The sequence below is a fragment of the Marmota monax genome, unplaced genomic scaffold (genome assembly GCF_021218885.2).
Source record: "Marmota monax isolate L192 unplaced genomic scaffold, Marmota_monax_Labrador192_F-V1.1 WCK01_AAM20220418_F8-fsc00002, whole genome shotgun sequence".
Lineage (NCBI taxonomy): Eukaryota > Metazoa > Chordata > Mammalia > Rodentia > Sciuridae > Marmota > Marmota monax.
The window spans coordinates 19,095,737-19,113,747 of NW_026693571.1; the positions used below are offsets into that span (position 1 = coordinate 19,095,737).

General features: G+C 33.0%; 1 protein-coding gene across 4 annotated transcripts in view; it reads right to left on the reverse strand.

Moving 5' to 3' along the window:
• Positions 1 to 18,011, reverse strand: part of Rap1gds1 (Rap1 GTPase-GDP dissociation stimulator 1) — a 150,406-nt gene that overhangs the window by 18,592 nt on the left and 113,803 nt on the right. For 2 of the 4 annotated variants that reach the window (XM_046459024.1, XM_046459022.1), the window contains 6 exons: positions 15,809 to 15,934; positions 7,574 to 7,717; positions 6,976 to 7,107; positions 4,390 to 4,524; positions 3,422 to 3,547; positions 2,434 to 2,570 (listed from right to left, as the gene is read on the reverse strand). In XM_046459024.1, coding sequence (XP_046314980.1) covers positions 2,434 to 2,570; positions 3,422 to 3,547; positions 4,390 to 4,524; positions 6,976 to 7,107; positions 7,574 to 7,717; positions 15,809 to 15,934 — 800 coding nt within the window. Of the gene's footprint in view, positions 1 to 2,433; positions 2,574 to 3,421; positions 3,548 to 4,389; positions 4,525 to 6,975; positions 7,108 to 7,573; positions 7,718 to 15,808; positions 15,935 to 18,011 lie in introns of all 4 variants that reach the window. The other 2 variants (XM_046459023.1, XM_046459021.1) reach the window with 1 other exon arrangement.

Below are 18,011 nucleotides of genomic sequence, written 5' to 3' on the forward strand. Positions count from 1 at the left end.
GTGGGACTGCAAATTGGTGCAACCACTCTGGAAAGAAGTATGGAGATTCCTAGAAAACTTGGAATGGAACCACCATATGACACAGCTATTTCACTCCTTGGTTTATACCCAAAGGACTTAAAATCAGCATATTACAGTGAGGCAGCCACATCAATATTTATAGCAGCTGAATTCACAATAGCCAAGCTATGGAACCAACCTAGGTGCCCTTCAACAGATGAATGAATAAAGAAAATATATGCACAATGGAATATCATTAAGCCATAAAGAACAATGAAATAATGGCATTTGCCATTAAATGGATGGAACTGGAGAATACCCTGCTAAGTGAAATAAGCCAGTCCCCAAAGACCAAAGGCTGAATGTTCTCTCTGATATGTGGATGTTAACTCATAATAAGGGAGGTGGGAAGTACAGAAGTTCATTGGATTAGACAAAGGGGAATGAAGGGAATCCAGGGGGCATAAGAATAGGAGACAGTAGAATGAATTGGACATAGCTTCCCTATGCTCATATATGAATACACAACTGGTGAAATTCCACATCATGTTCAACCATAAGAATGGAATCCTAATTGGAATTGGCTGCAATCCATGTATGTATAAAATGTCAAAATACACCCTACTGTCATGTATATCTAAAAACAACAAATTAAAAAAAAAACCCTCTTCCTGTAACCACTTTTACTTCTCACATTTTCTCAAGTCCTTTTCTTTTCCACCTTTACTACTACTAGTCAGATGAACCATTAAATGAAACAATTACATTTTTTTCTTTGTGACAAAAATGATTCATTAGCAATTTCAAACTGTTCAACTCCAAACCTTCATTCAGGTCTTCATTATCTCTCATATATATTTTTGTAGTAACTTTTAAACTGTTCTTCTTGCCTCCATTAAATCTTACATTCATCTTTCTAAAGGAAAACCAAATAAAGGCACTTCTGGTTAAGAGCTCCCTAATTCTCTAGGGAAATCAAACTCATACACTTTAATTTGGCCTATAATTCATCTTAATTCCTAATTCCATCCTTTCTAGCCACTTTCTCTATACAGTCCATACTCCAGCAATACTGCATTTGCAGTTTTCCTCTAAAACTATGCCATTTTACAACTCCCCTTTTGTACTGTATTCTATGCCTGAAAAGTCGCTCCCTTACCTTCTCTTTCCTTTCTCCTGAGAGATTCCCAGTAAACTGTAAAACACCATTCCTTCTGTGATACCACCCTAGACCAGACAGGTGTGGCTGTTCTTTCCTCACTGAATGCAGTGTACAGCTTTATGATGTACTCAGTTGTTTTCAGATCTGTACCTCACTAGACAGTTTACTCCCTTAAAGTAACAATTACATTTTACAACAATGCAAGCATTCAAATATTATCTGTTCAACAGGTCTAAGAGACAGTATGACGGAGCAGGATGAAGCGGGTATCAAAGGAGGCCATTTTCCCATTAGTTCTTTACGCTTTCCATCTACTTAGTCCTGTGTTGGTAGCAATGACAATGAATGAACTCCTGGCTGGTCTGGGAAGAGGTAACAGGAAGGCCCTGGCTAACGTGTCTTTCCCTAGGCTGTCTCCATATGTCACACCTGATGGGAAACACTCCTGCGTGAGGGTGAAGTCTATTTATGTGAAAGAGATTTCCAAAAATGAAAGGATATATTTATTTTTTTCTCTTGTAGTCTTCTGTGTGTACTATAAATAAATGGAAATGGCTAGTGAATTTGAATTCTAAACTACCTTTCTTCTCATACATAGCCACTACTGCAGTTGTATCATGAAAAAAAAGGCTCACCTTAGAAAAGAATATTTAAAAAGATATTAAAGCAGCCACTACATTGCTAGACTGGGTTCCCATCATTGTGACCTTTAAATTAGTTCATTTTTTCAGTCATATAGCTACTAGGTTGGACACTGCCATAAGTATAGACTGGGCATCATATACCATCTAGATATCCATTAATTTCTCAGTATTAGTAGCTGGCTTAGGTCAGTGCCCACTACACAGAAGATATTCAACACCGATGCTAGTGATGGTAAAAATAATAGTGACAATGGCAGAAGCAACAGCAACCTCCATTTACTGGGTGCTTCCTATGTCCCAGGTATAAGTTGGGTTCTTTGTATGCATAATCCTTACAACAGTTTTAGATGGGTATTATCTCAGTTTTTATGAAATACCTAGATGTGAAGAAACTTGATTATTTAAATGAAAGAGATAAAAACTCCTTCTATTTGGATAGATAAAAAAACTCAATCTTCTTTTTTCTCTAGTATACTTATGTAAATGTATACGTAAACATACATTTTCGTAAGTATACTTAAAGTAAAATGCATAAAAATACAAGCTCATGATATAGGATCTACAATGGTGGTTTCCTAAAAGGCCACTCTAACATTTTTTAGGTGAACTGTATTCTCTGGAACTTACTTTTGATTTACTGTGGCGTATGAGGGCAGAGAGCAGTCTGTTCGACTCTCCCATCACACCAGCATGATCTTTGGCTTCACACCATTCTACCAAACGTTCCACTAGCTTAACATTTCTTCCCAGTTGTTCAGCAGCTTCTGCTATAGGAAAGAAGACAAACCCAAAAGGAAAGAATCACTGAAGGGCAATCAGCTGAAATAATTGGAAAAGATATAAGAGTGTGGGCTGGGGTTGTCACTCAGTGGTAGAGTGCTTGCGTAGCACATGTGACAAACTGGGTTAGATTCTCAGTACTACAGATAAATAAATAGAATAAAGGTATGGTGTCCATCTTCAACTAAAAAAATATTTCTTTTTTAAAAAAAGATGTGAGTTTGAAGGAAAATTATATGTCTAAAAACACAGCTCAATAAACTTTAAGAACTACAAATACTCCTCACCTGATGGGTTTTTTTCTATAAATTTCTATAAATTGTGAACTTTTATAACAAAACACAAAAATAAATGACTTCACATCTTTTCGGTTAAGCTTGGTTGTGTGGTAGACTGTAATAAAGGGTTTTCTCTATGCAATTAATATAGAGAAGGGCTTAGAATTTAAAAATAAGTAAATAAACATAATTCATTCTTAGGAGTGGTTTTCATTACTGTTTTTGCAAATAGAAAAATTCTCTCCCTGTTTGCAAAAGAAAAATTTAAAAAGTTTGATTTTGAAGACAAAGTAAAAGGTATGAAATGTCAAAACACCTCAGGAACTGATAACCAACATAAAACCAGGATTATATAAATAAAGAAAAATAATGTAATTTCCATTTAAAGTCAGCTATAATAAGCATGAAAATTAATACATGAGATTCCTAAACCAATCTCTTCTTAACTTTTATTTGCTATTTGCTTTTATGATAATATAATAGTGAAAGCTAAAAAAAGTCATTTTTCAATGAGGGGCACATTAAAAATGTAACGCTTGGGATAGCATTTCTCTTACCTTGTGCATCTATTAACATTCTTAATGTTCCCAGAAGTTTGAACTGAACTGGGGGCATTTCAGATTTAAGGAATTTCAAAACTGTCTCTGTGACTCCAGCTGATAACATCTTTGCTTTATTTACCACTGAAAAATAGAGAGTATGGTAAAAATGGTGTAGCATTTTTAATAATAAATATTTAATTCAATAACATTTACTGAGCTCTTTCCTTTAGCTTTAAGGCCCCAGGTTATATTTTTCTATTTAGAAACAATCCTGTCCATAAATTTTAAGAATGGTGTGTGTAAGTATCCTGTTTATAGGAACAAAACAATACAAAACATACTGGTTTTTTAAGCCCAATCTCTAGTATTTATCTTTGTCTTTGACCCAATTATTAATAAGTGATCAACATTACAGTATATTAAAATAAACTAGTAATGTACATGTGAACAAAACCAAATGCATACGGATTAGATCTTCAAAGAACCACACATCTTTACCTTACCAGAAATTTACTTTTGGAAAATAGAATAAAACAATAATTTTAATTATTTTTTGTATTATTTCATGGCCCAACAGTTCCTAATCCAAAGACACAGTAAGGCTATTTTTAAAAAATTACATGTCTGCTTGTAGGAAAAGACAAAAACCTGACTAAGTCTTTCTTCAGGAGACTTTGTTAATTGATGTCATTATCTTAACTTCAACAGAAGATACTTTAAAAAGCTTAACTGTACATATATAATGAAAATGTAAGAGTTCACAAAAGGTAATAGAATCTCTGATCTTAAAAGCAAATATTTTTGTTTTGTCTCAGAAAACTTATTTAACATGATTTTCATTTATTAGTAACAAAAATGTCAACAATTTGAAGACTATTTTTCTTTTCTCGGTCAGGGAAGATCCACAAATAACATACAGTAAAAGCCTTTCAAAATGATGTATTTTATTTTCTACATAGCTGTCTCCTATTTTTAAGTCTTACCTGGAATAGCCAGATTTCTGAGGGCACTTAGTGCTGCATGCTGTACAGTGACATTTCCATCTTCTACATGTCTGTCCAGTAAATCCATAAGTTTTTCTACAATTCCATTGTCTACCATATGAATACAATTTCCATCTGGTAAAAATGAAAGCAATTTTCTTCCTTTAAAAAATGTTTATGAGGGCTGGGGACATAGCTCAGTTGGGTAGAGTGCCTGCCTTGCATGCACAAGGCTCTGGGTTTAATCCCCAGCAACATTAAAAATAAAAAAAAGTTTATGAATATTTTGAGATGCTGTTGCCTGCTCATTACCTACTTTAGAGAAAATGAAGCTACAACAAAATGAATTCCAATTTTTTTCCCCATCAGATTTATAGATTTTTCTATTTCTAGAATGAGATGTCTGATTATAAAGATGCTTAAATTTTTTTTTAAATCAGGAAAATCCCTATTTTAGAATCTTATAATTTACCAATATATGCTCAAATCATCCCATCCACCAATAGTTTTTGTGTTAGTTTTAGCAGTCAACTTTTATCATGGCTGATACTTACATTATTTTTTAGTGAATTTTTCAAATTTTCCACATTTAGCTTTAATATTTATCAATAGTTTTGCCAATCTTCTTAACTCCATCATTAAAGAGTTATTCTCAAAAACAAGAATAAATAATAAGATGTCTGCCACTATACTAACATGGTATTCCCCCATCCAAAAATTAAAAATCAGAACTGCTCCAAAAACCAAGTTTGGGGGTACTATCATAACATTATTTGTAGAATGCAAAATTCTACATGGACCTCAGGTGATAGATCACAGTCAAAACGTAAATGCATTAAAAATATTGTTATGAAATTTCTTTTAGGCTATGTGTATAAGGTATGTAGGAAATATAAATAAATTTCATGTTTAGACTTGAGCCCTGTCATCAAGATATGTCATTGCATATGCAATATTCAAAAATCTGAAAAAATCCAAAATATGAAACACTTTGGATACCAGATACTCAACCCGTATTGTGTAATAATAGTTCACACTGGAATAAAATCAAACTAAAAATGAGCATTTCCTAGACAAAGTACAAGTTTCTATAATGAATGAACAGTAAAATAAATATTCTACACTAAATCAGGATAATTCATACTAAAGTTTTATGGGCCTAAGAGTATAAATTAGGGCCCAATAACCCTAGGATGAATACTCAGCCCCAAATAAAATCACCAGGCACAAAAGCATATCAGATGTACACCAGAATGGGACTCAAGTTTACTAATCTCTGACAAAGTATTCAAAAGAAGCACTGCATGATTATTGTTTGTGATATTTTAACTATTAGAAATTAGTTGAATTACATAAAATATGTAATTTGTTATGAAAGTCACTATAAGTATTTGACTTCTGAAGAATTAAGAAAGCAACACACAAATTTCTGAGCTGTTAGTTTTAGTGCATGTGACAGTTCAGCAAAAATTTTAAAAATGTAGAACATCTCAACATCTCTAGCAATTATAGAAATGCAAATTAAAACTACACTAAGATTTCATCTCACTCTAGTCAGAATGGCAATTATCAAGAATTCAACTAACACTAAATGTTGGCAAGGATGTGGGGAAAAAGGTACATTGCTGGTGGGACTGCAAATTGGTGCAACCACTCTGGAAAAAAGTATGGAGATTCCTCAGAAAACTTGGAATGGAACCACTATATGACACAGCTATCTCACTCCTTGGTTTATACCCAAAGGACTTAAAACCAGCATATTACAGTGATGCAGCCATTATCAATATTTATAGCACAGCAGCTCAATTCACAACAGCCAAGCTATGGAACCAACCTAAGTGCCCTTCAACAGATGAATGAATACAGAAAATATGGTATATATACACAATGGAATATCATTCATCCATAAAGACCAATGAAATGATGACATTTGCCAGTAAATGGATGGAACTGGACAATACCATGCTAGGTGAAATAAGCCAGTCCTAAAAGAGCAAAGGCTGAATATTCTCTCTGATACGTGTATGCTAACTCACAATAAGTAGAGGGTGGGGAATAGGAAAGACAGTAAAATGAACTGGAGATAACTTTCCTGTGTTCTTATATGAACACATGACATGTAACTCCATATCATATACAACCACAAAAATGGCAAGTTATATTCCATGTATGTATGTCAAAATACATTGTACTGTTATTTTTTTTATTAGTTGCTCAAGACAATACAATGACCTTGACATATCATACATTTGATTCAAATAGGGTATGAATTCTCATTTTTCCACGTGTATAGATTGCAGGATCACAGTGGTTATACATCCATGTGTATACATACAGCAATCCTAGTGTCAGTTGTATTCTGCTGCCCTCCCTATCCCCCCCTCCCCTCCCATCACTATTCTCTACCCATTCTACTGTGACACTTATCTCTCTCTTTTTTTTCTTCCCTTCCCCCTCACACCATTGTATATGTATTTTTTAACTAAAAAGAATAAAAAAATTTAAATGAATAAAAATAAACATTTTTTTCATAACTAAAAAAAATGTAGAACATCTGATTTACAAAGGAAGAACTAATATGTTTACCATTTCTAGCAAAATTTGCAATTGCCAATGCTCCAGCAAGCTGTAGCTGGTGGTTATTCGATGGAATCCAAGAAAGCACCCTTTGGAACACATTGCCTTTTCCTCCTTCAAATAGTTTCTGCATGGATTCATCTGGGCATAAGTAAAATAAATAGTTAAAAAAGAGAAATATAATTAGGAGTAACAAATCCATATCCCTAAGTAAATATCTAATTGCGACATTACATACCTCATGAACTATTAAATTCATAATGGAAAAAGCAGTGTCTATTTTTAATAAGCTTTTAGTAGGGGTTAGACCATAAGAGTTTAGAATTTTCCTAGAGTAAGTTTTGTAGCCATAAACTTTCATTTCTTTGGTGCCACAGCTATCTCTTCTTTATGACAGCTTTTCATATACTGGAACATGACAAAGATTCCTCTTTTTCTGGTTCATCATCTCTAGTACTTTCCATGAGGTATTAGGTTTCAAAATCATCACTTCAACAGGAAGTGAGATAAGAAAATGAGGAAATGCCTAATAATTATATCTACAGAAAAAACTTAATATATTTAAAAATTCTGACAACCATAATCTTTGACATAAATTTTAACTCACCTCCAAGGAGTAATAACACCATTAGATCTGAAGCAGTCTTGAGCTCAGCAATGTCATCCTCCTTGTCACTATCCACCTTCTGCTGCACAATCTCTAGGAGGCACTCAACAAGGCCTGCTTCGACCAGTTGTAGTTTAATAGCATCTAAAGAACAATGAGAACAAAGCCACCACAATTTTAGAAGAAATAGAGCTCTAGTACAGGCGATCCATTATAAAGAACTGTAGCAACCCAGGGAAATGCAGAATTTAGATAAAACATCTTTCCAGATTTGAGTATCACAATGAAACATTTGAAAATACAGTTTAATTACACAAAAACTTTACCACATTTTTCTATTTTAAATTGTTTATCCTTTCACAATGTCTCCCAGCACCTAAATGAATCAATTCTCAGCTCTGAAGGCAATATCACTCTACTATTATTTTAGATATTATATTTTAAAAGGCGACACTATAAGTTACATATGCCTATATACACATACCTGTTATATAAACTTAAAATACCTTCACCGATGGAATGTTAAAACAAAGCTATTGAAAAATAAAGAAATATTAATAAATTTTAACCTATGTAACAAGTATATTTCCTGTTTGTATATTTCTAGGGCAATCAATCTATATTTTAATGACTTTTAAAGTCATATTTTTAAAAGGACTTAGGATTTTCATTAATTTAAAACTTTTGTGGGTCATGAATATATGGTGATTCATTATACTAAATTTTATTTCAGAATGTATTTTAAAATGTTCATAATAAAAGTTAAAAGAAAATATAACTTTGAAGCTCTCTAATGGTTAACCAAAAAAATATTTTAGAACTATACACTAATTACACTAAATAATTCTTCATAGAAAAATCAAAATTTTTACATTCCTATTATTTTTTTTTCTTTTTTTAGATCTTATAATCATACACAGAAGTTGGGTTTGTCCTGAAAAATTCATACATACATGGAGAACGATTTCAGTTCATGTTCCCCACTTTTTTCTCCCTTCTTCCATTCTCCTTCCTCTACTTGATTTCCTTTTTCTCTTCTTTTATATTTGACTGGTTCTTCATAATATCCTGCCCTTCTCTCCCCATTTCCTTTATTTTATTATATATTCTGCATTTCCTTTATTTTATTATATATTCTGCATAAGAGAAAAAAATTTGACCTTTGAGTTTCTGAGTTGGAATAATTTCACTTAGCATGACATTCTTCATTTCCATCCATTTACCAGCAAATGCCATAATTTCATTCTTTTTTATGGCTGAGTAGAACTCCACTGTATACCACAATTTCTTAATCTGAATGGATTTCTTAATGCCATCTATTGATGAGCATAGGGGTTGATTCATAATTCAGCTCTTGTGAATTGTGCTGCTATAAACATTGAGATGGCTCTATCGCTATAGTATGTAAACTTTTTACATCCCTAATGCTTTAAATATCCTTTCCTTATAGCATTTTTACTCCATTAAAGATTTTGTATTTGGATCCATATCCATCTCCTGTTAAGAACAGATACAGCTTATTAATCTTTATTTTTAACCTAAACTGGCTTATCTAAATGCTTTGAATTTGACACTTAACCCATCAAATCCCAAGTTTTAAATTCTGCAAATATAATAAAATTTCAAATATTAAAGTTATCACTAGTTGGTATATTTCTTGTTCAATTTAAGTTTTAGCTGGGCCTGTTAGTGCATGCCTGTAATAATCCCAGCTACTTGGGAGGCTGAGGCAGGATGATCGCAAGTTTGAGGCTAGCTTGGTCAGCTGAGCAAGAACCTGTCTCAAAAAAATATAAAGGGTTGAGGATGAAGCCCAGTGGTACAGAGCCCCTAGGTTCAATCCCCAGTAACAAAAAACAAAACAAAACAACAACAACAACAAAAAAAAAACCCACCAATAAAAAACCCAAATCCAAAAAACAACCAACCACACCCCCAAACCCTCAGAAACCCTCGAACAATATCAATTTAAGTTTTTATAGGTGTTGCACATCTAGGACAATGGGACAAAATGAATTAAGAAATACATTTATAAAGATTCTTAAATTTAAGTTTTATTTTTTGATCATTGATTTCCCTAAGCTGTATATGCACACATATACAGCAATCATAGTTTCAGATTCTCATTTGGAAGAAACAAAGACATAAACATATATTAGATACTTAAAACACATATACTTAAGACTTTGATTGCTAGGCAATTTTAAAGTATAAAAATATAGCTTTTTACTATTACCAGGAAGATCAATTCTCTCTTGAATATTGTCTCAGAATACACAGAATATGCATCCTGGAATACTTTTATAAAGGTATACTTGTACTATGCCTTGGAAAAAGTAGGGAGTTTCCTTGGTTACACAATGCTAGGGCTAGAAATGTGTACCAAACAGAATTGAAAACCATCATAAAAAAAAAGATTTAAAAATACTACATACCTTGAACTATATAAATTCCGACATAAAATTACTCTTCTTTTTATACCAAGAAAACCACAATGATATGCAAAGGTTTATCCAGAAACGAGTTTTCAAAGCTATCCCTTCACCCACTGGAATGGAGGTGGAGGTAGAGAAGAAAACAAACAAACCAACCCTCTGATTCCTATGCATGTCCAAGTTAGGATGAAACCAACTACTATGTAAAACCATAAAAATCTAATAAAAAAATAAAAACATTGTCATTCTCAAATACTGCAAGGAAAATAACAGGTAATTCTCTGGTATAAAATTGACTATGCCTGGCCTTCACTCAGTTTTATGCCAGAGAATTACCTGTAGTTTTCTGTAATCCCAGCAATTTAGAAGGATTTCAAGTTCAGGAAGATTTCAAGTTCAAGACTAGCCTCAGCAACCAAGTGAGGCCTTAAGCAATTCAGGAACCCTGTCTCAAAATAAAAAATGAAAAGGACTGGGAATATGGCTCCCTGGTGCCAGCAAACAAACAAAAAGATCATGATTAAGTTTTCACTTTCTAGAACCATCAAATGAGATGAAAAACAAATTTATTCCTAAAGAAAAAGATCTAAGGCAATTAGAAAATGTAAAATGTGTCAAGATTAAAGATCATAGATCTTTATTCTTACAGTTTGACTGTAATCACGAATATATTTAGGAGGCTTAAACTAAATTAATTAGGACTAGCAGGGTATTCTGGCAAAGTAAAAAGCCAGCATATTTATCATCACCATTCTGTCCAAGAATACCTGTTTGCTTATATATGTAAAAATGCATACATACATATATGTATCATATGTATGTATGTGTATTAAATGACTTTTTAAATTGTGAAAAAACCCATAAATGCATAAGAGTGCAGAAAATGTAAATGTTAAGCATAATAAATCATTAGAAAGAGAATTACCATGCATCTATCATCTAAATCAAGAAATTAATTGCCAACAATCCAGGAAGCCCCTCTGCGCTTTTCCCTTTCTGATCATGAGCACCACCCTTCATTCTTCTCAAAGCACTACCTGGGTTGATATCGTAATCACTTCTATATTTTTACTGGTTTACCAAATAAAGAATCATTTCTGAAAACTGGTTTTGTTGCACCTTATGTTGAATTTCACATAAGCCAAATAGTACTTTTTCAGCATTGGTTTTTGCCTTTCAGTATTATGAGATTCATATACATTAATGGTTCTAGCTATCTTCATTCCTTTTCATAATGATTTTTCCATTATTTGAATATACCATGTTTTACCGATCATTCTACCTTTAATGGATATGTGTTGGTTCCAATTATTTTGTTATTATAAATAATGCTGCCTTGAACATCCTGGTGCATATATGCACAGATTTCTTGGTATATTTCTTTTTTGGCGGGGGTATACTGAGGATTGAACTCAGGGGCACTCCACTACTGAGCCACATCCCCAACCCTATTTTGTATTTTATTTAGAGACAGAGTCTCACCGAGTTGCTTAGCACCTTGCTTTTGCTGAGGATGGCTTTGAACTCTTGATCCTCCTGTCTCAGCCTCCTGAGTCGCAGGGATTACAGGCATGCGCCACCTACCTGGCCTAGAGGTCTGTTTCTAAGAGTGGAATTGCTGGGTCATAGGGATGAATAGCTCCAACTTCAGTAGGTATGAATTTCTGAATTGCACTATTTATACTCTCTCTGGCACTTAATGGTTGATCCCACTGCTCCACACCCTCACCAATACCTAGAATACCAAACTTTCCAGTAGCTAGATAGTGGTATTTTACAGTGGTTTGGTTTTGCATTTTCTGATTGTTGTGAGATTTGGGCATATTTTCCCTCAGTTTTCTATATTTTTCTTAATGATCTGTGGGAATTTTTAATACAGTTTTATTAAAATAAAATTTTGCTATTGTTATTTAGTAAAACCACTTCTGCCAACACATTCTCTTCCAGTAATCTTGGCTATTCCTGACCTTTGGGAAATTTTAATTACAACCGCACTGAGTTCACAAATTGACAGAGAGATATGATATCATTAGAACACCGAGGCTTCCAATCTATGAAAGTGTTACAGTTTTCCACTCATTTAGCTCTTTAATTTATCTCAATGATTTCTTACAGTTTCCTCCCAGAGATACTGGCAAGTCTTTGATCAGTTCATTCTTAAGTGCTTTATTTTTCATGCTATGATAAACAGTTCATTTTAAACATTCTATTTTCTGGGTTTTTCTGGCATATAGAAATACACTTTATTTTGGCTTCTCCTTTTTAGATAAGAAAACTTATCTAAATTCTGATTTACAGAATTGACCAATATATTCTTTTGAATTGAACACTCATAATATTATCTTTGAATAACGACAGTTTTGTTTCGCTCTCTTCCTTCATTGGGTAGTTCTTCAACACAAGATTGAATAGAAGAAGTAGAGCTGGTCCTCCTTACTTCCAATATCAAAGGGAATGTTTTTTATTTAACTATTGAGTGTTATATTTTCCGTAAGTTTCTTGTAGAGATTCTTTTTAGATTGAAGAAGTCCTTTGCTAGTACTGGTTTGTTTTTAAAAAGTGTGAAGGGATAATGTTAGCAAATTTTTCTTTTGAATTGGAGATAATATAATTTCTCCATTATAATTAAGCTGATGAATTATACTGACTGAATTTTGAATATCAAATTGCTTTACATTTTCAGAACCAATGCAATTTGGCATGATTAACTTTTAAATATATTCTGATTTGCTACAGTTTCAAAAAGAATTTTGGATGTATATTTAGGATGAGACTGGCCTTTAATTTTCCTTCTCACATTATCTTTATTGGGATTTGGTGAAAGGACTCATTAGCCTCACTAAAGTAAACTTGGTAAGTATAGTTGCTTTGTTCACTGTCTGGTAGAATTTAAAATAAAATTATTCAGTTTTTCCATTTTGTATTTGTGTTATCCAAACTTTAAAATGTACTGGATCAAATTTTTCACAATACCCATTTAATATCTGCAAAATCTGGGGGCTGGGGTTGTGGCTCAGCGGTAGAGCACTTGCCTAGCATGTGTGATGACCTGGGTTCGATCCTCAGCACCACATAAAAATAAATAATCAAAACAAAGGTATTGTGTTCAACTACAACTAAAAAATAAATATTAAAAAAATCTGGGGCTGGGGACGTGGCTCAAGCGGTAACACGCTCGCCTGACATGCGCGGGGTGCTAGGTTCGATCCTCAGCTCCACATAAAATAAAAAATAAAGATGTTGTGTCTTTATTAAAAAAATTCTCTCCCTCTCTCCCCTTCTCAAAAAAAAAATCTGCAAAATCTGTATCCTTTTTAATTCTTGATTTTGGTTATTTGTGCTTTCTCTTTATTTCCTCACTGCTCTTATTGTAGGGCTTTACCAATTTATTAAGTCTTTCTAGACTCAACTTTTGGCAATTTGATGCTTGTGGTACATTGCATGTTTTCTTATTTATTAAATTTAGCTCTTTATATTCCTTTCCTTTTGCTATCTTGAGTTTATTTTCCTTTAAAAGCATAAAATGGATAGTAAGCTCACTGATTTTAGTTTTCCTCCTTTTCTAACATGCATTTGTTTATTTATTTTAATTAATTTTTTTTAGTTTTATATGGACACAATACCTTTATTTATTATTTTTATGTAGTGCTGAGATTCAAATGCAGTGCCTCACCTGTGCTAGGCAAGTGCTCTACCACTGAGCTCAATCCCAGCCTTATCTAACATGCAAAACATTTCTGATTTAAATTTCCAAGAATAGCTTTATGGGCATCACATCAGATTTGAGACATATGGTATTTTAATTTTCATTATTAGAAAAATTTTTGATTTCTATTATGATTCTTCTTTGACCTCTGAAGTAATGAAAGTATACTTCTTAATATTAGTGCAGATACTTCCTACACACTTAGGTCACAGAACTTCCCATGCATCCTTCTATTAGATAAGTAGGTACATATTATTTTTAAAAACTATTTTGGTAGTTATCTTAAAAACTGAAATCATGGAATAATGAAAGTCATAACAGTATCTTCTAGATAATGCATGGGTCTTAGATTCTAATTCCTTTTACTTCTCACCTGATTTATATGCTCATTCTGTGGTATATTTTAAATTAAGTACTATCCATTTTAAACCTCACAATTAAATTAGTTGCTTTTTTTCCCCTTTTATTTTTGGTCTTCATTCTCCTGCATCTATATCATTTTCCTTTTATCTAATGGACCAACTTTATAATTTTCTTCAATGAGGGTACATTGGAACACTGAATCTTTAAATCTGAACACCTTTATATTGCCTTCATTTTTTGGAGAGTACTTTCATTTAGAATTCTAGGTTGGTTCTTTTGCTACATAGAACATGGTGTCCCAATGTCATCTTGCACAGTTATTGTTGAGAAGTTTAACTGTCAAACTGTTGTTTCTTTTAAGGTAAACTGTTTATTTATTTTTCCTGGTTTAAGATTTTGTCCGTTTTTTTCCTGCATTTTCAGTTTGATATAACCTAGATGTGAATTCTTTTTTGTTTCTTGCTTTGGTTTGAATGTCCCCACCAAAACTCCTTTTGAAATTTAATCCCTATTGTGAGGTATTAAGAGAGCAGAGACTTAAACTGACTGTGGCATTTGAAGGTAGAAACCTTGGGAGGTAATTAAGGTTAAATAAAGCCATAAGGGTGGGGACATAATCAAACAGGACTGTGGTTTTATAAGAACAAGAGTGTTTTTCCTTGCCATGTGTTGATGCCCTACAGAAAATTCTCACTAGCAACAACTTCTCCAGATACATCTGCCCAATCTTGAACTTTCCAGCCTTCAGAACTGTGAGCTGAATAAACTTTTATTCTTTATAAATTATAGTTTGTTTTCTGTTGCTATGATTAAGTACCACAGACTAAGATTATTTTCATGTCTTAGTTTCATTGGGCTTTTTGAGTCTTTGATATCTTTCATAATTTCTGATTAAGGTTCTGCCAAAATTTCTTTAAATGCTGCCTCTCTCTGCACACCTCACCCCCAAATTCTACACTCCTTCTGAGACTCTACCTCTTCTTTTATGTAAATTGGATCTGCTTTTCTTTACATTTCATTCTGAATTCCTTTCTAATCTACCTTAGTTCGCTGATTCTCTATCAACTGTATCTAATCTGCTGGTAAAATCACCAATTAGGTTCTTAATTTTGGTTGGATTTTTCAATTCAGCAATTTTTATTTGTTTTTAAAATCTACCATGTCATGTTTTTAATTTTCCAGTTTCCTTCTTTAAAATTTTTAAGCTTGCTTTCAGTTCCTTGTGTTAGCTCTTGTGTATAGTGCCATCTCCTTATGTGCACTATACACTAGACATTGTATTTGAAAAGTTATTAAAGGCATGGTTTGCTTCCTCTGATTCACTCTTCCTTCTATAGTGCATTACAAAAGATATTTTGTGCTCAAAAAAGGGCGTGGTTTACTAATATTCTCATTGTTGGCCAGCCTGGGACTTCAACTTTTATCCTCTTTGCCATACAAGGGTACAGATATGGAGTTTGGCTTTTCAGCTGCCTTTTCCAAATTGGAACAAGAAAGTGTTAGCTACAGAAGCCTCTTTACTCTTTAAAAATCAAAGGATCTTGGAAAATAGCTTTCACCCATATAGATATAGTTATGGAGTAGAAAATGTAGCTGAAGTTAGAGATACCAAAATAAAACTTAATATTTATCAATAATAATACAGGGAAGGGTTTTGAGTTAAAGAACTAGCAACTAAAACCTGAAAAATTTTACATGATCAAAAGTCAAGAGGTACATCTATTTTCTTACCATTTTCTGCCAATGGAGCAAGAACTTCAAAAATCATTTCTCTCTTATCATGTTCTATTTGTTTCTTGAAGAGTTTTACTAGCTCTTCAGCAATATTGGTACTAGCAAACTGTTCTTTACTTGACTCTGAAAAATAAAGAAAAAAAATTTAGAATAAAGAAAGTAAAACCCAGAAATTTGTTTCCTGTTAATACTTAGTCATTTTGTACTACTACTAAATATAAGCACACTTCAAATACAGGAACAATCAAACTAAGGCCCTTGAAAAAGAAAAATGTCTAAGGCTCTAGAGAAAATATTCTGGCTCAACTATATTTGGGGCTGTAAGAAATGTTCACTAGCATGATATATAAGTCATACAACAACAATAAAATTAGTAGGTCATAAAATTCACAGTATCAAGTCTTTTAGTTGAAGAAAAACTGTTTAAAACAGATTATATGTCACAGAATAAAGGATGACACCATCTTATCTTTAATGTTATTAAAGTGGTATGTTTCTGTACTGGTCCTGACATAAGTATAACTTTTTGTTGTTTTCTTTTGGCGGTGCAGGAAAGTTTGCAGTACTGAGAATAGGCCTTGCAATGCCGTGTAAGGTATTCGATGACTACTACTTAAAGGCCAATTCTTCACAAGTACTGGGGGAGGGGGATCTCATTCCTCATTCCCTCTCCAGTATGTCCAACCTAGAGCCATTACTCTGGAGCTTCACCATCAATCAGTATTTAAATATGTAAATTCCTCACATAGAAAAATTAAAAACACCTTCCTTTCCTCTACCCTCACTTTATTCATCAACTATATCCAATAAAAATTTTTTTAAAAGTAAATCTCATTCACTTTTGCAAACAAATTTGATACCATTGTCTACATATATTGCCTCTAATTTCTTAACCCACATGCAATCCTAAGTGCTAGAGTCACTTTTTGTCAAAAACATTTCTAATAAAAATGATAAACCAGAGAAACTTGTATGGTTTTGCTCACTAATAATATATAGTAGCTTAAAGATAAAACAAAAAATAACTGACAAGTGAAATTTTTTTCACAATTGAAGGGAGAAAAGAAAAATGCAACTCTGCCTTATTAAGTCTCATAAATTTTGTGGGATTAAAGATGTTTCCATTTGGGGACCTACAAAGAAGAATGCATCATCAGAGATGGCGTCTGATGCTACAGAAAGAAAGTAGATTGTCTAGGGTCAGTGAGAACCAGGAATGTAAGAAAGCAAAGAACCAAGTCTCCAGGAACAGGAACTTATAGAGGTTTGGTGGAAAAGAAGGAGCAAGCATAAGAGACTGCAAAGTGTTGAGTGGGCCATAACCCGCTTACATGGATTTAGATATATTTGCCCAGTATAGTAGGGACAACAGCAAGGCAGGCAAAGTTGTCTTTACAAATGTCTACTTACCTGTTACTTCCCCTGCCAGGGCAGCCCAATGCATGCTGGGCAAGCACGCTATCATTAAGCTATATTGCCAGCTCCTGTGCTGTTTTGGGGAGCCCAGATTATTTTTTCCTTATTAATTTGTTCAATCAAAACTTCCATTCCCCTGTTGCTTCTAACATTATTGTAATGTATTTATGTACTCATTCATGTTATCATTTGGTTAATAAATAATACATGCTAAGCACTATCCAGTAAGGTATACAAAATAAGACTGGAGAATAATTTATAAGAGGTGGATAGAAAATTAAAAACACAATAACTTTGGCTACCTCAAACAGTATTAATGTCTAAAAATGTTGGTAAACAAATGAAATATGGGGCAAATATTTTGCCTGTTTCTGGGCTTTTTGCTTTTGGCAAACCTTTTACACTTTTCTAAAGAATAAGATGACTGGATTCAACACTGAGTCATTCCCCTCCTTTTAGTCTTCTAATACCATTTTTGAATAGCAATCTCTGAAATTCACAGAGCTCAGTAAAAACACTGCTTACAAAACACAGGCTGCTGGCATAATACAGATTATAGAACTTTAAACTATCAACTTGCAAGTATGTATTAACAAAATTTTCATAAATTCTTAAACTTGATAAAAATCTTTTTACATATCAATAAAATTCTAAATAACTAATTATTTTCTGCCTAAATAAAGCAAATGTTTTAGTAAAATCTGTAACAGATAAGCTATACATATTATACATATAGTAAAAATAATTATAAATATTCAAAGGAGAAGTGAGTATTTGAAGTGTC